General features: G+C 42.4%; 1 protein-coding gene across 7 annotated transcripts in view; it reads left to right on the top strand.

The window, feature by feature from the left end:
* LOC131676604 (TOX high mobility group box family member 3-like) overlaps nucleotides 1–23,175 on the top strand; it is a 275,645-nt gene that overhangs the window by 115,733 nt on the left and 136,737 nt on the right. For all 7 annotated transcript variants that reach the window (XM_058955772.1, XM_058955801.1, XM_058955753.1 and 4 more), the window contains one exon: nucleotides 22,842–22,928. In XM_058955772.1, the coding sequence (XP_058811755.1) occupies nucleotides 22,842–22,928 (87 nt within the window). The remainder of the gene's footprint in view (nucleotides 1–22,841; nucleotides 22,929–23,175) is intronic.

Genomic DNA, 23,175 nt, shown 5'->3' on the forward strand with positions numbered 1-23,175 from the left:
GTTCCACTCATCAGTAACTGACACCAACTTGCTGACCGTCAGACGATATATCCAAACTCTCAATCCAACTTTCCTACACTGTTAACATAGACAATTTTGACAGCACTGTCGATGGGTAGCACTAGGTGACGAATAGGGTGACTTTCTAATGTCAGGCGAGTTGAAAGCTACTTATAGAGCATAAGTGATAAATTAAGTTTATATAAATCATTTATATTTCGATGATAAACATTTATGTTTCGAAATTGTTAAATAGTCCAACAATAAGATATCAGACAAATTAACGTAAAAGCAGTTGGCTACAGGATTTACTCGTCAAGACCCATCGTTAGGTGTGAATCTTACCTCACAGAGGGTAAACACACTAAAATTGTAAGATGATTTTATATACTAGAAATTAGATACCTGCTAATTCGTTACACAATAAATTACAATTTAAATTGATGAAAAAAACTATTTCATCTGCTGATTGAAGGTGTGCAAACCTCTCTTTGTGGCGTGGTAACGCGAGTAGTGCAAAAATGAAGGTATTCCACACAGTGCAATGGAATGTATTTCTTCTCGTTAAGCTTCTTACTTATCCTTGTTGGCCACATTATGAAATGAGCACGTTGAAAGGATAGATGTATTCTATTTCGAACGTTTTCATTGTACCGAAAATAAATATTTTTATTCCGTATCGATACGTCGGTATCAATAATGGGTCGGTGTTCCTGGGATTTTCGGAATAGGTACTACTGATACCACAAACCTATAGGGCAATGAGCCTATCTCAGCCTATTGAGAAGGATGCCGCACCTTTAAATTACTCGGTCTTCAATCGATGGAATACCTATACGTCAGTTGGTACCAATCTTTGCTTCGTTCCCAAGAATAACAATAACGAAAAAACCTGAAAAGATTAAAATACTCGTGTTAGAGCGCAACGAAAACTCGAAACGGGTGTCCCAATTTGCGTCTTATTATTTGAACCATTGCGTTGAATAAAGATGGCAAACACTGCTGTAACCAATGATAGATAGTGTGATTATACGAATAAAGGACCAATCATAAGTTACGTAACGCAAACATTGCTCAAATTTGACTCCCCCGCCCCATGCAAACCAATATATTCTGATTCCTGATTCCCCCACATAACAAAGTGTCACAAATTTCTCTATCCTCCTCCCCCTCCCCTATTACGTAACAAATTCCTCAAAAAAAATTATTATCTTCAGTAAAATATGTTACGTAATGTTCTAGCTTAGCCTCCCCCCCCTCCCCTATATATCACAACCTGTCAGAATTTGTCGTAGTCACCCCCCACCCTAACAGCTATACGTAATTTATGAACGGTCCCTAGTGCGAAAACATGTTCTTGGTAAGAATTGAAATCTTGCTGAAGGGTTTATTTTTTCGTGCAAAAATCCGAATACGTGTCCACAATACACACAAATACAAAGAGCAATGGTGAGCCTTTCTTTCCTTCTCGGATCAGCTTTTCGATTGTTTCGTGTTTGTGTTCAACACATTGTAGAACATCAAAACAAATTAGATTGTTAGAATGCAAGAAATGTTTGTTTATAGAGTTCCACCATCACTATCGTCATCGTCATCGAGGTGTCATGGCATCATCACCGATGGAATCAGCGTTGCATTGGGACAGACACATCAATATAGGAAAACTGATTCCAGCCTTTAACTATTACCTATATGTAGCACTCTATTTTCGGCCGAAAGAGCGAAAAGTTTGTGCTACTCGCGTGAACCTGTAAAGATCAGCATCAGAAGCGATCGATACATGAGTTGGCAGAGCCGAAACTGATGTGTGCCATAGACAATTTTCATTTTATGCCTTCCAATCACCAACGATGTCCTTTCGTTTGGTTTCGTTGTAGTGTTATAGTGTCTACTGTTGGTGAAAATGCACCACCTCCATTTTCAGGAGTTTTGCGATACAAATCTTAGTTATCACAACTCTTCTACTAACGAGCAGCCTACATCCGAGATAGGTATCAGATTGGACAGAACCCAATGGTGGAGGTTCGTGGTTTTCCTGTATCGAAATCTTCAGTGAAACGCGTGGTGTGTTACGTAATACAGTATGAACAGTTACTAAAGTATCATACGATTATCAAATTCCTACACATCATTGCACTAGAGAAGCAACTTCCGTCGTAAATGCTTCAAAAGGAGATTTATGTAGTTGACCATTTACAATTTTATACGTACACTCTAGTAACCAGTTGAAGATTATCCCTAGCTTCACAAGCAACGTTTACCTTGTAGCCAGACGAGATGTTAATTTAATTTCCATACTTGTAAAGTTTCCATCAAAGGCTCACTTCGGTCGGGCAGCCATATGTACTAGCAGACAGATGTATGTGCCCACATTTGCAAGGAAATCGTGTGGGACGAACGTGTATCTCGCGAGCCCAACCAGATGTGACGGATTTCACGCCATACGTACCAAATTCAACAGCGTCTATGTGTGTTGTGTTTGTGCCTTGCACAAGGCTCATCTCAATCAAAGGGCTGGCAACTAAATTTGCAACTTCGTTTGAATAAGATTAAGTGAATCTATCTAGCTAGTATTTCCCTTTTTATCATTGGTTTCGTTTAATGTTTCGAAAAATTAGAAGCAGTTCGCGATTTTCTTGACTTAGTTTTTCTTGTATCAGTTCGTGTACCAAAAACTGACAAAAATGAGCTTAATTTTTCATTTTTTTCTTCGGGTAATTCGTTTCAAAATCCTTAATAACAATGATACTTTTCTAATTTGTTTCGCATTTTTCGCACACGTATTTGAACGTAGGTATTAGACCGGCAACAATTTTGACTTTTTCCGATAGCACTAGTTCACCCACAAGAGGTTTGAAGTTTCTATAGTAATGTATATGGAAACTCGGAAATAAAAACTTAAAATTAAATAAAAAAAATCCACTGTAACTCTGTCTACTTCTAAAATTTTGGCCACATAGCATATTTTATAACGAACAGCTTTGTTGAAGGTTGCATATTGATTGGAGGTTCCCCGACAAAGTTATTTATCTTTTAAGACTAACCGATTTTTTTGAAATTGGCTATTCTAAGCATGTGCGAAAAGAGAGGCAACACATAACTTTATATGAGAATATCTTTTTACTGTGAAATCAGTAGAGATGGTCGGGTTTCAATTTTTTCGAACCCGAACCCGACCCAAACCCGAGCGCATGAAAATTTAAAAACCCGAACCCGACCCGAGCCCGAAATTATAAAATTTGAAAAACCCGAACCCGACCCGAGCCCGAACATTTTTAAACTTAACAACCCGACCCGTACCCGAGAATGAAAATTATGTAAAACCCGAACCCGACCCGACCCGAGAATATTAAAATTTGAAAACCCGAACCCGAAAATTTAAAATTTGAGAAGCCCGATCCTAATCTAACTTGCTAATACGGGGAATCAACCAAAGATCTCGAAGATTTTTAATTCAAGGCACCCGAGCTGGACCCTTGACTCATCTAAGAATAGTAGAATCACTCGAATCTGAAGTAGCACCATACGCATTGAGTTATATCTGCATATGGAAAAACAAATCACTGCCGAGTAAAATCCGCATTTATATTTACTATTATTGAACGTCAAATTTGTAACGTGCTGAGAAACTTGATAAATCGTTGATATCTTAACCGGAAATTAAGTTAAATCAGCGGCCAACTCATGGGGAAACAGAAAGCTTAATGGTCACAGTTTCCAACAACCTTGCCCGTCGTAATTAACCAAAATTTTTGATTTTTTATCAGAAACCATTCCTGCAAGGCAGTCTCGTATAATTTATTACATGTATTAAATTAAGCTATGGCAATTGGTAATTTGTATTCGACTGTTTACATGACGTCACCCACGTTACTGGTTGGAACGGTCAAACCTGTATCGAAGGGTATCAATCATTTTCTGATGTGTTCTTGATGTCCCATCATTAGCGTTAGGACGATCTATGATTGGGTATCTAAGTTATATTATGCTTTAGATTATACGGTATGCGTGCCAATAGAGATGCTTCGACATCTCCAATGGAGCTCTCGGAACGACTCCAAACTTTTAAAAATCCGTTAATGGCTTCAACAGAACACACAAATTTTTTGCGATCATTTCGTTAAGTTCGTGAAAATTCATGTATTTTCATGAAGGAATCCGGATCATGCAACAGCTCAGCCCGGGAACAATCTGACAGAAAGTGCTTGTATCATATATGTACCACTGATTTGATAATGGTGCTATTATTCCATCACCATATGAGTGTCATGACCAACGAAACCTGGCGGAAGTGAAGCTAGGTTTAGGTCTGATGGAACAAAGACAGTCCCTAGAAAATAAATTTGGCCTAAACTATCTGCTTTTAAAAAAATAATGTGCCCTTTTTAAATTGGAGCCGCCATAATGACACCAAAGTACCACCAAATTTATGAGTCCAAATCCTTATTTTCCCGATACAGTTTATTTTAATTGCAAGAAATCTTTATCATAAACCAATTTGATTATCAAACTTCCATGAAGGCAGGTACAACCTATTTGTTTCATTTGACCAATTTAACAGTGCTTGCTTAAAGTTTGTTTGGGGTACAAATGTGCCCCAGAAAACCGTTAGCGTTAGTGTTTTGTCATGTGTACATAATTCAAAAAAAATAGCGTTTTTTTTAAAGCAAGATATCGATACATAGTAAGCGAGAAACTTGTGTAAAATTGTATAAGTTCCAACTCTGCCGAATAATAGTATCTGTTATTTGGTATAACAAAGTACTATAGCAAAGTAACTAGAAAATGCGTTTGGATCGGTATCGTAATTTTTGCTTTTGCGGATAAAAGAGTCAAAACACATTCGTGAATATGATTTGTATATAGTATGCAAGACGCATCATTCGATTCGTTATCTTCTGCAGCCCAGGCTCTGGAGCATACTTACGTTATATACACGTACAATGCACCGGCTCTACGTATTCCTTCGACGCCTTCCTGTTTCATCTCTGTTACTGCATATTGCTGTATTTTTAACGTTTTTGTTGGCGTTTGGTTTTCAAAAATGCATCGGATTAAATATACTTTTTGACCGGTTTTTGACAAAAATTGTTCAAAAGAAAATTTAATAAGCTTTACAACGTCGTATAAATGGTCAAAATCGATTTGAAACTACCGGAGTTATAGCAATATGAAGAAACAAGGGAATTTTGACGTATTTTAAAGACTTGTTCTATACAAAATGAAATATTACATACTTAAATAGTCAAAACACGAATATTTTTAAACAGGTTACTTTACGAATGATTTTAGAATAAAACTATCCAATTTAATTATAAATTCAAAAACAAATGGTATGTGAAGCTAACTACCGTTTAATTTAACAGTGTTCCGAAAAAAAAGTCAAAATTGTTGCCGGTCTAGTAGGTTGTATATATGTGTAGTTTCGGTTCAATACAAAATCATACAAAACATTTCAGTTTATTTGCTCAAAACTCTAATTTTAAATTAATGATTTTAATTCCTTATAGGAATGGAAACCTCATTGAAATGTTAATTATTCATTTTGCTTCCAACTACCAAAGACAATGGTTTACGATTTTTGGAACTTCTACGTAGGTGGGTTTGTGATGCGTATCGCCGCATTATCGCAATTTATCAAAATGTATCCCTTCCCCGAATTAGGAGAGAGATAGTTATAGTTTGTTCTCTTTGTTGCAATATTATCTCAAAAATCTGTTTTCGTTATTTGCCTGTGGGTCATTCTCTTACAAATTGTACACCTTTCAAATGTATCATTATTAAATCTGTTAAATTTTGCCTTTCTCATATTAAAAGGTTTTTTATATATCTTTTGTCGAATTTCGCGCCAACTCGAACAAATGTTGGCAGCACCCTCTCAGATTTTAATGAAACTTTCTGTACATGATAACTTTGTCACAAAAAACCACTTATCATACCTTGTTTTCCAAAAATGATCTAGACTGTCTTTTGAAAAGGGTCAATTTTTTTTACCATTTTTTCAAATGCCTAATGACAAATCCCACAAACAAATGTTGTGGGAGCGATTTTTATAAAATTAGTCAAATTTTTGATTAAAATATTGAAAAAATTCTTCATCGACTCCTACACTGACAAATATCGATTTTAAAAATTTAATGTCGATTTGCAAAAAAACATCTTTGATTTGAATGAAATTTTGTTCCAAGATAGGTAATTCGGTTCCCTACCTACCGTCAAAAATTCAAACTTTCAACGAAAAAAAGTTATTTCATAAAAAGTTGTCCACACTGATTTTTTTCAGTGTATTTTTATCGTAAACTATACCAATAAAAGTCATAATCATCTCAGAATACAATTTCTCAACTGCTGGTTGCCTAAAAAATGCAAAAAGTATCAGTAGCGAATTTGAATGAAGACTGGAAGACTGGGAGACTGGATGACTGGAAGACTGGAAGCAAATTCTCATGGGCTCAAACATCATACAACCCATGGTCTTACCAAAACACCATAAAATGGTGCACCGAAATATGGTTTTTACATGGTAACTGCCGGATCAGTGTTGTTAACGCTGAATTCAACTTTACCGCCGATAACGATGAATTTGAATTCAACGTTAGTGTTATCGGAAATTTTCGCGTTGAATTCTATTTAAAGTATTTTTTTCGCCAGAGAAATTGTATGATTTATTCACATGAAGTTTCAATTTATATATTTATATGTAGATATATTTCTGTAAGAAGGTATATTTTTAATTTTATTTAATGTCCAGATTTTGAGGTTAGTTGTTGGAACATTCATAACGCAGGCATAGACCCAATGAAAAAAATCCAAATCGTGCGGTCTCGGTGACCAGTAGATGTTTCCTTTGTGCAAGTCCACGTGCAATGGCAATCGATCATGCAACCTTCATGTCCCGTGTTCATCAGCTGAATAGCAAGTTTCGTCATACTATTGAGAATATACATCGGCCAGAGTCGTGTAAATTCTTTATTTTTTATTTGTTTATTTATTTATTTGTTGTACCGTCAGCAACAGACCTCTTGGTTCCAATGGAGGATGCTTAACCTAATTACATTTTAGAATATACATTATTTTGGCTTTTATCGAATGCCAGGTTGAAGACAAAAGCCGTCACCACACTGTTAAAAACATGCTGAAGTCCGGTTACAGCGCTCTGGCGCCCATAACTTCTTTGGACATTTTTTCGACAGTTTCCTTGCTAACGCTGGGATGAAAGCGGGAAAGGTACAACCTAAGTAATGGCGTGGGAGGTTTAATCGTGACAATGTTGCCGTTATCGACAAAATTTCGACCGCCAACATTAATATTACACGGATCAAAGCCATCTTCGCGACGACGTTTCTGAGATGGTCAAGAGGTACCGGAATTTGGCCAAACTGGAGTAGCTGTTGTAACCTTTCTAGCAAGGCGTGAAATTTACTGGTTATATGTGGATTACTCGACCTTTAGTTCAGCGCAGACGTCATCCGTTTTCCCAGCGATAGTAGGGATAACACATCCAAGCGAAAAAAAACGGTGTCGCGAAAGCGAGCAAACTTCAACAGCTTGACACTTCTTCGCAATCGTTCACCACGCTCAGGTAAACGGTTCGCATAGTTTTAGGATTATTGGATTGGTTATCCTATGAATGGGTCTTTACATTTTTTTATTGTTATGCCATTTTGTATGGATCTTTAATAAAAACATGTAAATATTTTTAATGGATTGTCTCTTATTATGAGGATTGCTTTTAGTGTTTCAGCGGCACAAACTTAGGGCTACCGTTGACTATTACATAATATGTCCTTGATTTTGTTTGCAACTATTTCATTTGAAAAATATCCCAATAACTGAAAAGTTTATGTGCCCCACCTAGCAAAATAATTCATTGCTATAAGATTAGTCTGTTAATCACTTTCGATCGTACTTTTCCCATTTTTGCAGTTACCCGTTTACGCATCAATAATCAATAATCAGATATAACGAGCACAAATGGACGATGTTTAGATTTGAATAGAATTATCTAATTTCCATGGGAAAATGGACAATATAGCTAACTTTTAACTTTAAATAAAATGTTTCTCAACAGTCTTCGATTTAGGTACCTAGTTGTGAAGTTCGTCCATTTTTGATTATCCGCTTGCGTAACAATGGCGAAAAATTAACAAAACTTTATTGCGCAGGAGTTAGTGATTGAGAAAATGTAATTAAAAATAATACATTATCAGATTTATGCAAAATTGTGGCAAACAGTCTAATGGCGAAAATGGGTGTAAAGCTGAAAACAGACACGCAGTCGCAAGTTTGATTCTACCGATAGCAGCTACTAGACGTGGAACAGGAGAGAGAGAGACCAGATACCACAAATATAAGAAATGGAAGATTGTGTGAGAAAGTTTCAAAATTCATAAATTAGGATAGTCGTCGACAGGAAAGTAGCGGGAGGGGCACAGTTCCAGTTGTCGGGGAACGAGTGGGCACGAAAAACCTCATCTCAGTACACACAGGCAATGCAGGCAAGAATAGAATTAAAAATTAAAAAACTTTTCTCATTTATTTTCTGATTTTCGTTTTAATTTTGCTTACGCCGCTGGCAATTTCTCATGTCATATGTGTGATACGCGCCCGCGATTCTATGATACACACAAAAACATAAGAAGAAGTTACAGACGATGCTACTTGACGGTGAAGAGCTCAAATTGAAACTTGTTTCGTCATTAGGCGAAAATCGGGAAAAGCGAAGAACATCTCTAAGATACATGTATAAGTTTTTGCCATAACATAAGATTGCTGTGGATGATATAATCACAGCTTAAGGTTGCCATTGCACGAGACACTCTTTGTGTGATTCTGAAATTGTCCTGCAAGGCAATTATAATCTATTCATTGATCTTATTATTCAGATTGACACATTTTATTGATTACTTTTTCTATATCAGTAACTTGCTACCTTTTCAAGAAGCAGTATATCAACAAAACTGACACAAAAATTGTAAAATACTCGAATGAAAATTGACAATTCCTACCCTTTGAGTCCGTCTGGATTAGGGATTCTACAGTAAACCTTCAACTATTATTTAGTAAGTTGTGCGATAATATGACATTACGTGAAATACTTCAACTTCGGTCAACGAAGTCATTCGATTTTCCAAATGAATGAATCGTGAAAAATTAAATTCAACAACCGAATTCAAATTCAAATTTCTCTTTATTTAAATTTTCCTCTATATCTTCCTCATACAGCTACCTTTTCTCACTCTTTCCATCTGGTGAAGTATAGCCTCCTTCTTCCGTAGATTTCAAACATACTGTAGTTGGATGGCACACTTTCAAAAATCAGCCGAGACATTCTCGAAATTGATGTAGCCAAGCCTGTGCTGCGCTGGTAGGCAAGCGCACACGCTCATTTTATCTTTCGTATGATTTTTTGCTATCCATTCATGTATTCTAATTTGATTTTCGTTTGCTTATTCTGTTTGACATCGCAAAGTGCAGCTCGTAGGCATCCGCCAGTTTTAGTATGCTCTTTGGAAGCAGTTCGTCATATGAAAGTTTAAATTTATTTCACTGATACTCTCATTGCACGCAATAAATAGAATTTTCATTGGATGGAGAAAAAAATAAGGACACGTGAGCGGTTTGCAAATACAGCAGCTTAAACGGCTACCAGGAAACAGATAATATAAATGTAAGGCTTCTCTCATATCAATCAATGTTGTGACTATCGGACATAAAGTAATAGATATTGTTTTCGATCTTTGGAGATTCTAGACTGTACAAGATGACTTACATACACAGTGGAACTTCCACCTTATAGAAAGGTTGGCATTCTAGATGAATTACAAATTACTTTGAATTGAAATATGCGAGCGAAAGGATATTTTCCTATTCGAAATATTTTAAAATATATAGCTTGTAAAGTGGATTCGTCTGCAAGCAAGCAACGGCGCTCGGACTCGCCATTTTGTCTTATGTTTACAAATTTAACGGGAATTCGCTTTTCATTGATAAAATAAAATACGCAAGAGCTCATTTCCATAGTTCATTTCTTCTAATTGATTAAAATCCCAGGCTTCTCGGTGAGAGCAACTTGTTACAGAAAATGGTTAAAAAATAAGGACACAATGGTTATGGCTTCTTCCCTGTGACGATTTTTTTTAATCACCTTTAAATTTACATCTTTCATTCGATGATTAGGGTAATAACATTAATTAATTTTTCTATTAACCGAGGTAAAATAACTTTTGAAATCCATAAAAAAATAGCTTATGACTTTGTGACACAAGTATCCCATGTGGAAATGTGGTTTATCTTATGATTTGGCGTGGAAAATCTTACGGATATCATAAGATATACTTATGAAATTCTTAGGACGTTCATATGACCTTTATACGAGTATACTTGTATTAATCATCGTGTTCAAATGTATTTTTTTAAATTTTAAGAGAATATAATTAAGGGGTTTATGAATGTTATGATTTGAAAAAAAGGAGCCGGAATTGGCCAAACAATTCCCTGCGAATTCCCCGGCGGTAGATTTCTCCCGATGTTTTTCATGTGAGTCATTTAGCTCCCTGCTTCTTCCCGTTCTACCCGATCTAGTCCCCGGCGGTGAACCTAGTTTACTCAACGGGCCAGCCAGTAGGTGCTCAAGTCCGTCCAGTGATTCCGGGCAGTTTTGCTTTCGGTTCACTGGCGGCCAACTGCTAGCTATTCGACGCGATCTACTCGCTCTAATCCACGGCGGTGGATCTAACCTACTCACGAGCTACCCGGTAGGTTGTCGAGGCGATTCCGATATAATCTGACGCCCGGTCCACTGGCGCCCCGTAGGACCCGAACCCGGTGCTACCTCGCGTACTACCTAACTGATTCCCGGCGGTGGACCTAGTCTACACCGGCGAAGAGTTCTCCGGCGGCGGAATTTCTCCGGAAACCCTATTTGTGGTTTCACGGCGGCTATCTAGCCGAAGGCGCTACTTTGTTGGTCACATCGCCAATTCTTCTGCAGCTCGGAGAGCATACTCGTAACCGCTCTAATGACAGCATCCCAGCTATCCCGAGCATATGCTCATGGGTTCAGACACCATACAATCCCTTAAAAAGACAATAAATATGGTCCGTGCCAAGTTTTGCAACCATGAAAACCCCATAGAATGGTATCAAAAACCCATAAATGCACCAAAATATGGTTTTTATGTGGAATCAGCCGGACCATGTTGATGGTGTTTTCATGGGTTGATCTCATTTAAAACATCATCAAAACACCATGCAGTGGGTGTGAAATTGAACCATGACCATGGGAGTTTTATGAGCTTTTAACCGATCGTCGACTATTACACCCATATGCTTAGCGCTTATCTTCGTCTTGTGGTGAGCCAACTGCAACTTGACATCAGCCATCCAGGCTTCCAGGATGCCTATTGTCTCGGCCTTCAACTTCCTTGAGGGTCTCGCCGGTTATCGTCAGGACAATGCTAATTGCAAAGCCAATGATTTCAACTCCCCTGGGCAGTTACATTGTTAACATTCCGGTTTACATTATATTCCAGAGCGTTGGACCGAGTATACAGCCCTGAGATACTCCCGCCGTGACCCTAATCGACCTCTTCCCCATGTTTGTCTCGAAGACCACTACTCGGTTTTGAAAGTAACTTCTCAGAACCTTGCACAAATAGTCCGGAGCCCGCATTCTGTGCAGTGCTACGACGATAGCCATCCAGCTGGCGCTGTTGAACACGTTCTTCACGAAGATCGTAACCAAGGCGCAGTAGCGATTATCACTTCTCTTTTGTTTCAATGCTTTCTCTGCGCTCGCGATGTTCGGATGGTGTCCACCGTCGAGATCCGTTGAATGATGTGGAATTGACATTCTACCAAGGTCGGTACATTTTTTGGTAGATCGTTGACACGCTTCGCAGGCTACCTTCGTATGTAAGCTGATACTAGTTCTCAGATGGCACGCAATTCTGCGGATCCTCCACTTCCGGATTTATCACACAACACAGGCGCGTTTGGTGTAATACTTGAACATTCTGTCGTTCCCAGTGTAACAATGGGGGAAATATATCGAAATTACATGGGTAGTAGCAGAACCGTAGCGTGCGGTTGGTCGGGTTGGCCCCCGCCAAGGGCACCAAAGCGAACACCAAAGGGACGCAGAACTGAGGTTCCTTCAAATTTTTTTTCACAATAAATGGTTTTATTCTCACATGTAAAGTGGATAGCAAAATATATATCGAACGTGTTTGAGTTGTACCAGAAAAAGACTTCAACAAAAATAGCGAAAATTATCGCTCGATATCTCAGATTCATAGAAACAAAAACGGGCAGATATGTAAACATGCGCAGAAAAACAGGTCACCTCCCTAAAGCTGCAGCAAACATCGCGGAGTAAACTAAATCAGTTATCATCGAGATTACAACCCATGTAGTCACAGGTACAGTTCTCGATGGTGAGAGGCGTTCCGCAATATCACAAAATTGCAGGTGACTAACCTAGGCCCATCTGCAGGACTGGTTGTATATCTGGTTGAAATGTCACATGAGATCATTGGTATTCCTGGACACACTGTAAACTCGAGTTTCGAGAACCAGGAGATGCTTTCTTCGACTTTGTGTCGAAGATCTCTCGAACTGTTATATTTGAGGACCTCCCAAGTGAACAATTTGAACCTTTACAAAGAATCTTGATTGACTATAGCTTTTAGGAGCTTTTGAGTATTACTACGAAAGAGTGCTTATAGCATCTTTGAAGGAACACCTCAGATTCCTCGGGTGCTATTTATACGCGGGAAATAGATAATATAGAGTCCCCACAACAGGCACACATTTAGCATTTCATTCCCCCGAGGGACGGGCATAGCACAGTTAATAAATCGATTGCCTTGTACGCAGCTCACCCGGGTTCGATTCCCAACCCCGCACATAGGGTTAGAGATTTTTCCAAATAGGTTTCTCGAATCCGATAAGAGGCGTGACCCTAAGGTTAAAAGATCTATAATCGAAAATATTTAAAAAAAAATCATTCCCAATGCAAAAATCATCCTCATAATACTCTGCGCAGTTGTCACACCTAGCCTAATTGCTACAATACTCCAATTGCTTCTATTTAGCGCAATTCTGCGATGCATGGAGCGCGATACAAACAGCCGAACAGGCAAACGAAATAAGGATCGAAAAAGACGTAAATCAACGCAAAGCATTCCCGTAAAAGGTAACCCGATACAAATTTGAAGGGACTCACAATTTTGACCCGTCCAGTGCGATTGTCATTCAATAGCTTCGACCACTGGAGCAAAGAATCTTTGAAACAGCCAGTTCCAGTAGATCCATGCATGACAAACTCGAAGCGGTAATCACGCCATCGATCTCAACTTTGTAAACGGATACGTAGACGCGGCAGTCCTTCATGAAAGACTTGTTACTAGTAACGAATATCACAATTCTGAGATTATTTGGGCGAACTTTCGAGATAACGGTCACGGATGTGTATGCTTTTAAACGGAAAGTCGGAGTATTTCATGTCGAATCTTGTTCAAAACTCATTTTACCATTAGCTGAGTTTTATAGGAAACTGTATTTATACACTGACCTTGAGCCCGACATCATTTGAAAACAGGCAATGCGAGAGAGAAAGCAGAATTACGGGAGTTATAATAAATTGAATAAAAAGTCAGAGCATAGTTGAGGCAAAATTTGGCCATCTAACTTAGCATCAACTGATTTCGTGGATATACAGTTCAAGATTTGCAGATGGATTTTACATAAATAATGCTACAGTCAACCAGAAACGAACTGAGGCAGATCGGTTGACTATGTTGCGAGTTTTGACTATAAATGTAAACAAAAGTCGCACTCACACGTGTCATAGGTGTGTATAGATGACAAAATTTGTATGGCGTGTCATAACCGCGCATGGAAAATTTTCCATAGAAAAAAATAATCAATTATTAACTTTTATTCATATGTTTGGTTTAGTTTGGCCTATACACAATCGGTGAGATGCATTTTAAAGGAAATGAGTCAGAGAATCTAGCAAAAATAGTTATTTTTGGTTACAGTGTTGCCAAATATGCTATATTTCCAGTTTAAAACTAAAACTACATTTTTCTCTCAATTCGTGTAATTTTGTTTTGAAAATTGAACATTGGCATAATTGTGTTCTTAAGAGAGTTTTACACATAAAAACCTGTTTTAATCCACCTAGCGGTGCAATTGTGCCTTTCTCATTTCTCTAAACTATGGCACGGAGGCTTTTTATGTTCAACATAATTGTGGAAATGTCCATTACATTCTTAGTACACTGCACTTATACACAATGGCATGCCAGCCACGAACTTGATGAGCTACGTGTCGACGGTGAAACACTTGAAACAAAAAAATATCATACTCCATTAGCCTAATCAGCATTAGATCAATGTTATCTGCTTGCTAACTCATTTTGTCATGCGGGGGTGGGTATGTGAGGAGGGCGAAAGTCCCATGAACGAACGACTCCCCAGCTTAAATTGGTATGCTTTGTGATATAGTGGTGGTTTAAAGATGATGGGGTTGAAAGGGAGGGGTATGAGGACTGGATGGGGTGGTGGTCTGAGGGGTGATTTAAGGAGATTTTTAAAGGAGGGGAGTGAACAGTAGAGGGGGGGTGTAACCCCTCTCCGTAAACCATCAACTACGCCCCTGTTAAAATTCAGAAACCTTATGCGAGTCGAAAAAAAAATTTGGCCCTCCGGGATTAGGTTGACGTTTTTCAGAGTGATTGCATAACCTTTCTATATGAGAAAGGCAAAAATGTGCCAAAATCCAAAAAAGTGAATTGTCGTCAAATTTTTTTTCGAGTTTGAATCAAATCTCGACGTTTCATGCACCTTGAACACATTTAGCATCAAAAATAAAAATTTTATTTTTAATTTTTCCTATAGTTTATATGAGAAATTTCTATGTGGCCGCACTCTGAAACCTGTAATTCCGAAACCAGAATTCCGATCGATCCAAAATTCAATAGCAGCCGATGGGAAGGTTGCACCTTTCATTTGAGACTAAGTTTGGGCAAATCGGTCCAGCCATCTCTGAGAAAAATGAGTGACATTATTTGACACATTCGCACACACACACATACACACACATACATACACACGCACATACAGACTTTTTCCGATCTCGACAAACTGAGTCGAATGGGATATGATACTCGGCCCTCCGGGCCGGGATTAGGTTGACGTTTTTCAGAGTGATTGCATAACCTTTCTATATGAGAAAGGCAAAAAATTTTTCGAGATAACATAAAATCTCGACGTTTCATGCATTTTAAAGATGTTTGGCATCAAAAATACGAATTCGATTTCTGAAATTTCATGGGGTCCCCCCTTTGAAAAAAAAATTTGAGTTCCGGCTTATATGGGCATTTCATATGTGACCGGACGATTTAGTCTATATTTCCGGACCCATATAAGCGATCCGTACGAAATTTTATAGACATCTGTGGGGATATTATAGCTATCATTTGGGACTAAGTTTGTGAAAATCGGCCCAACCATTTCAGGGAAACTGATGTGAGTTCGTAAATTTTGAAAGATGGCCGCTTTTCCCGGGCACTTCCGGAACCGTCTATGGTGGTCAATGTAGTCAACGAAAGTTTGGTTGGCCGTCGGTGACCTAGAACAGCAAATTTAAGTTGTTTGAGAGACATTTTAGCGAAATTTTTACCTTTTTTGCTTTCATCGGACTATCGGTTTGAATCACAATTTGCTATGTGATCGCACGCCACAACCTGTAACTCCGAAACCGGAAGTAGGATCGGGATGAAATTCAATAGCCATTTACGGGGACGCAATACCTTTCATTTGAGGCCAAGTTTAGTCGAATCGGTCTAGCCATCTCCGAGAAACCGATGTGACTGTTATTCTGAATTTAGATACTTCCGCCGGGGCTTCCGGAACCGATGATGGTGGCCAATGTGGCCAAATAGACTTTGAATGGATGTTAGTGACCTAATACTACCAATCGAAGCAGTTGTGGTCATATTTTGGAAAAATTTTCACCTTTATACATTCATTGCAGAATTTATTAAAATCGACATTTTCTGCGTGTTCGTACTCATCACCCTGTAATTCCGGACCCGGAAGTCGGATCCATTAGAAATTCAATAGCAGCCTATGGGAACGTTGCACCTTTCATTTGAGACTAAGTTTGTCAAAATCGGTTCAGCCATCTCTGAGAAAAATGAGTGACATTTTTGGTCACATACACACACATACGCACATACACACACATACATACATACACACATACATACACACACAGACATTTAACTTCGCTAGCGAATGACGGATCTCAATAGTAGCATGTCTGTAATAACATACGTACATGGAACTATTGAGAACCAGAGCTACAGGTCCAAAGCCCTGGTAAAGGAGGATGGTTGTGATGATCCGGGCCGAGATCACCACGTAAAGCAAGGTAGGGCATAACCCCAATTCCAAGGCGGGAAGCGACCCGTGCCGAGGGATGAGTGATCGAGGGGGTGAAAAAGATGCTCGATCGTTAACGGAGCCTGTGGGGTACCTGGGCAACCCCCACAGTAAGCGTCCCTTACCACGCTAATGCGGAGCTCTGGCGTGGCGGACATTTATTTCTCGCGCGACTCGTGGGATTTGATATGGAGAGCAAAAATAAATATACAAAACAAACGGAGGTGCCAAACCCCTTCGCTAGAGGTGGTTTGGCGAGGTCTCCCCCCCGTGGGGAGAGTAGTGGAGCGCTGAGTGCTGCATCCGAAAGCACCAGTGACCCCCCAGCAGCGGTAGGCAATAGCCCTACCAATGCATCGGATGGGCCAATAGCTGCGATGCGCAAAGTAGCGAAGCAACTCGATTCTATAATCGACTTCGCTAGCGGAAAGCAGAATATAGCCAAGGAGTTGAAGTTGAGCCTCATGGAGCTCCGGAAAGCTGTTCGTGTCGCAAGACAGGAACAGCAGGCTTATGTTAAGAGGGTGGAAGGTCGGGAGAGGCCCGACAGAGAAACCCAGACAGTGGCCTCCAATAGGGAGGAAAGAGAGAAGGTCGATAGAGGTTCACAGACAGTGGCCTTTACCTTCTACGGAGCAGCCACGTGGATCGGAGCGGCGACCGAGTTCCCCTCGAAGGGAAAAGGAAAGGGCAATCGTAAGACGGCATCGAACGCGAAGCGCCCTAGGAAGTCGCCAGGCGAGGGTGCCAAAACCGACACCACTCGGCGTGCAACCGTCAAGGTCAAACGCCGTTTGGGCGAGGTAAGCGAGGGCGAGAGTGACCTCGCGGCGGAGAGCGATGGTACCAGCAACCCGGCACGACCGGGGCAGGGGGGCTCAAACCCCTGGACGCTGGTCACCAAGAAAAAGCCGGCACCAAAACCGGAGGTACCGCGGCCTGCGAAGAAGGCCAAGGACAGAGGCGAAGCCTTGTGGTTAAAAACCGACAAGGACAAATACGCCGATGTCCTAAAATCGATGAAGGCGGCCGAAAGCCTCTCAGCCCTTGGGCAGGATGTGCGTAGCGTAAGACGCACTAACACGGGAGAGATGCTTCTGGTGCTGAAGCGAGGCGCACAATCAAGTGCAGTATACAAGGCCTTGGCCCAAGAGGTCCTTGGTGAGGGCGCCCAAATCAGGTCGCTAGGTGCGGAAACAACTCTCCAGTGCAAGCACTTGGACGAGTTCACGACCGCAGAAGACGTTGTCGCAGCCGTTAAGGAGCACTGCGACGTCACAATCGAGCGGGCCTCTGTGCGATTGAGAGATGGACCCTCTGGCACCCAAGTAGCCTACCTCAGGCTTCTGAAGGCGGATGCCAAAAAGGTTACCGAGAAAGGAAGCTGAAGGTCGGCTGGTCGGTATGCCCTATTAGTATACCCCAGCCGCCTTCAGTGGATAGGTGCTATCGGTGCCTTGAGTCCGGCCATAAAGCATACGAATGCAAAGGCATAGATAGGAGCAAATTATGTCGTCGCTGCGGCGAGGAGGGACATAAAGAGCGGGGGTGCACTAAGGCATACAAGTGCCTTATCTGCACCGCTAAGAAGCAAGCCTATAAACATGCTATGGGCGGACCTTCGTGTCCCTTTGGCGAGTTAAATAAGAAGAAGCCGTGAGAGTCACACAGCTAAATCTTAACCATTGTGCAGCCCAACAGCTGCTGTGGCAGTCGGTCTCGGAGTCGAGGACAGATGTCGCCCTCTTATCAGACCCGTACAGCATCCTAGCCGGCAACGGCAATTGGGTGTCGGACGGGTCTGGAATGGTGGCAATCTGTACAACGGGACGGTTCCCGGTTCAAGAGGTAATACACCCCTCCGCCGAGGGTGTGGCGATTGCCAAGATCAATGGTGTGTTCTATTGCAGCTGCTACGCCCCACCAAGGTGGCCAATAGAACAGTTCCACCAGATGATCGACAGGCTCTCGTCGGGCCTAGTGGGCCGGAAACCGGTAGTAATAGCGGGAGACTTTAACGCTTGGGCAGTGGAGTGGGGCAGCCGCTGTACAAATAGCAGGGGTCAAGCGCTAATGGAAGCGCTTGCGAAACTCGATACTGTGCTAGCTAATAATGGCTCCGCTAGTACATTCCGTAGAAACGGAGTGGAGGCGTGGATTGATGTGACCTTTCCCAGCCCGAGTCTGACTCCAGGCATGGAATGGAGGGTAGACGAAGGCTACACCCATAGCGATCATTTAGCAATCCGCTTTAAGATCAACTATGGTGTGCAGCATCCGAGGGCGGGAGATCCCTGTTAGGTAAGCGGGTGGAAGTCCAATCACTTCGACAGCGAAGCTTTCACCGCGGCCCTGGGACTGGAGGCCAACACCGACAGTCTAAGCGGGGATGCGCTGGTAGCTGTTCTATCACGCGCGTGCGACGCCACTATGCCGAGAAAAACACTGCCAAGAAACGGTAGATGCCCGGTATACTGGTGGAGTGCCGAGATTGCAGCTCTACGGTCAGCCTGCCTCAGAGCTAGACGTAGGATGCAAAGAGCTCGCACCGAGGATGCAAGAGAGAACCGCCGTGAAGTGTTTCGAGCTGCGAAATTAGCCCTTAACAAGGCTATTAAAAGCAGCAAGAGAGCGTGTTTCGACAACCTGTGTGAGAGTGCCAACGCGAATCCGTGGGGTGACGCCTACCGGATTGTGATGGCCAAGACCAAAGGGGGCTCCTCACCCCCAGAACGGTCTCCGGACCGGTTGGCAACGATTATCGAAGTACTCTTCCCGTCTCGAGCCACAAGCCCCTGGCCACCTGCACTTCGAGACAGTGCGGGCACGGTCGAAATGGTGGCTCCAGTGACGAATGAAGAACTACTCGCAGTGGCTAAATCCCTAGCAATGAACAAAGCTCCAGGGCCGGATGGAGTTCCAAACAACGCTCTCAAGGCAGCGATCATAGCGAACCCGAACATGTTCAGGCTAGCTATGCAGAGATGCCTTGACGAGTGCCGTTTCCCCGATAGATGGAAAAGGCAGAAACTGGTGCTGTTGCCGAAGCCCGGGAAGCCGCCAGGCGACCCATCGGCGTACAGACCAATCTGTCTGATAGACACGACTGGCAAACTGCTTGAGAGGATCATCCTCAACAGGCTCACCCCGTACGCGGAAGGTACGGACGGTCTGTCAAGCAACCAGTTTGGCTTTCGGAAGGGTAAGTCCACAGTGGACGCTCTCAACTCAGTGATAAATACTGCCGAGATAGCGATCCAACGAAAAAGGCGAGGTATTCGATACTGTGCGTTAGTGACACTTGACGTGAAGAACGCATTCAACAGCGCAAGCTGGGATGCCATCGCGCTCTCGTTACACCGGCTTAGCCTACCGGTGGGTCTGTACCGGATCCTGGAAAGTTACTTCCAAAACCGCGTACTGCTATACGAGACCGATGCCGGTCAGAAAAGGATTCCGATTACCGCCGGAGTCCCGCAGGGCTCGATCCTAGGCCCGGTGCTATGGAACCTCATGTATGACGGGGTTCTGAGACTGAAGTTCCCTCCTGGGGTCAAGATCGTCGGCTTTGCCGACGACGTAACCTTGGAGGTCTACGGGGAGTCAATTCCTGAGGTAGAACTAACCGCAGAACACGCGATTAGCACGGTGGAGGAATGGATGAGCGCGAGAGGCCTGGAGCTCGCTCATCATAAGACGGAGGTAGTTATCGTCAACAACCGCAAGTCGGCACAACATGCAGTTATCCATGTGGGAGAAGTCGCGATCACTTCACAGCGAAGTCTGAAGTCACTCGGAGTCATTATAGACGACAAGCTGACCTTCGGCAGCCATGTCGACTATACGTGCAAGAGAGCGTCGACTGCTGTTGCGGCACTATCGAGAATGATGTCCAACAGCTCAAAGGTGTGCGCCAGTAGACGTAGGTTACAGGCAGGCGTTGCCGTATCTATCCTCAGGTACGGCGGCCCGTCATGGTCAAGAGCACTGAGGGTAACCAGTTACCTACAGAAACTGGAGAGCACCTTCCGCGTGATGTGCCTCAGAGTGATATCTGCCTACCGCACGGTATCACACGATGCATCCTGCGTGATAGCGAGCATGATGCCAGTCGGGCTGGTCATTCGGGAAGATGAGGAGTGCTTTGAGCTACGTGGAAATAGGGGAGCCCGCGAGCGCACCAGGGTGACCTCGGTCGCCAGATGGCAGCGTGAGTGGGACAACTCCTCGAAAGGTAGGTGGACCCACCGGCTGATACCTAGCATATCGAGCTGGGTGGGAAGACCCCATGGGGAAGTTCACTTCCACCTGACACAATTCCTGTCAGGCCATGGCTGTTTCCGTCAGTACCTCCACAGGTTCGGGCACGCGGAGGTCCCAGTCTGCCCGGACTGCCCAGGTGTAGATGAAACTGCCGAACACATACTGTTCGTATGTCATCGGTTCGACGTCGAAAGAAGAGCAATGCTTGACGTCTGTGGCTGGGACACAACCCCGGATACCCTTATTCAGCGGATGTGTCAAACGGTGGAGAAGTGGAACGCAGTCTCGGCTGCTACCATCCAGATTGCCAGTAGGCTACAGGTAATCTGGCGAACCGAGCAACAGACGGCGGGCACGGCTAACTAGTGATTGGTTAGCTGGAGCAAAAAAGGCCAAGCGCAAAAAAGGGAGTGAATGGTCTGTTCATGCCGAGGCAGGTTTGGCGCAGCGAATGGCAACCGCGTAAGGGGTAAACCCAGCCACCCCGAAGCAAGACAGAAGAGTGAGTGTATAGGCGTATAAGTGGACTGCCTCATGCCAAGACGGGAGGGTCGTAGCGTAGTATGTTGGAACTAAGCTATCGATGCCTCATGGCGTGGCAGAGGAGTGAAAGGGTGAGCATCCAAGTCAGTCTCACACTGCATGTTAAGGGTGAGCATAAAAGTCAGCCTCACAGGTTGGTAGAGGCTAGCACAAAAGTCAGCCTAGCAAGGAGTGAAAAAGGTGAGCACACAAGTCAGCCTCGCATGGTATGTCAGAAGTGGGGCACAAGAAAAATGTTCCACATGGGATGCCAGGGGGAGTGACAAAGGTACAATAGAGTGGCACGATTGAGAGTGAATCAGGTGATAGAGTGAGCACCCAAGTCAGCCTCACATGGTATGGGTAGGGCGAGCACAAAAGTAAGCCTAGCAAGGAATGAGTAAGGTGAGCACACAAGTCAGCCTCGCATGGAACGTAAAAGGTGAGCACAAAAGTCAGCCTCATGTGGGAGTGTTTGAGAGTGAATCAAAGTGCGATTGAGAGAGCACCCAAGTAAGCCTCATACAGGATGTATGAACGCGTGAGTGAGAGTGAATGAGTACATTTAGTACAGCCATCCCCCCAGAAGTAATACCGAGAGGTAGTTCCTGGGAGGAATGATGGCGGAGCCCAATGGAGTTTAGTCGGTATTAATGGCTGGTCACCATTCGAGTCCGACACGCCCCCAGTGCACCCAGTGTGGTAGATTGGACCCTACCGTTAGCACGTGTACTGGGCTAGGACATAAAGGTCTTCTCCATTGTAAAAAAAAAAAAAAAACACACAGACATTTGCCGAACTCGACGAACTGAATCGAATGGTATATGTCACTCGGCCCTCCGGGCCTCCGTTAAAAAGTCGGTTTTCAGAGCAATTGCAATACCTTTCTATTGAGAAAGGCAAAACATCTTATATATCAAGATACCTTGAGGTAATCCTTAGACACAGTCATTTGAAGCAAAAAATTCAAAATTTCTCATCATGTTTTTTGCTATATCTCAGTAACCAAGCAGAATATCAAATTTCTGAAAACGCCACTTTGTAGAGATTTTTTAGATACGTGATGTGGCATATCTAACTCAGTTTACCCCAAAATGGCGTTTGTCATAAGATAGCACAACAGCGACGATATACCAAGGGTCGCAATTCTGAGACTCCGGCAAGGGCGTCGGAAGCCAACGCTACGGCTCTGGGTAGTAGAGAACCAAGACTACCAAAATGGTTTTACGTTAGCTGTATAGCTTCAGTGTGGTGTAATTAGTATTAAATCGATATGATTGTCTGTTCAAACTCTGCCACTGGGAGATTTCTGGCAATTTTCCACTATTTCACCTGCTCCTCAGCTGTTTTCTCTATTGTTACAATAGTATTGTACACCGCCTTGATTAACAATTAATTTGAAAATCTATATTTATTCGTCTGATGATGTAAATAATTCTTGTTCAGGAATACTAGTGTGTTGATATTCGTTCTCAAATATTAAGTTATCATATTCGACAATTTTTATATATGTAATAGTAAATAACATCAATATTACTATTACTGCACTTAAATATTTGATGCCGATCATTAATCAATTTTTGACGTATCACTTTTTTTCAGCGCAACGAGTCGAACCTCGACGTCTCCCTATCAGTGCCACATTACAACGGTCAACACGGGCACCATTACAACAACATGAATGACCACGTGAGTATTCTGTCAAACTTGTAAACAGTATCCAACCGTGCAATGTAATCTATCCTAAGATCTCCCACAATCCAGACATCAAGCCCAGAGGAGACATTTTTTGATATGTCCTCTTCATCAGAATCCCAGCTGAATACCTCTTTTGATTTTGACTCCAACTCTCCGGCAATGGAAGTGAGCGAAAGTTCTGAATCGCAGAGTGATTCCTCTGATGTAGACATATTCGAGTTCCAGTCAAGCCATTCGG

Source organism: Topomyia yanbarensis, chromosome 1 (genome assembly GCF_030247195.1).
Source record: "Topomyia yanbarensis strain Yona2022 chromosome 1, ASM3024719v1, whole genome shotgun sequence".
Lineage (NCBI taxonomy): Eukaryota > Metazoa > Arthropoda > Insecta > Diptera > Culicidae > Topomyia > Topomyia yanbarensis.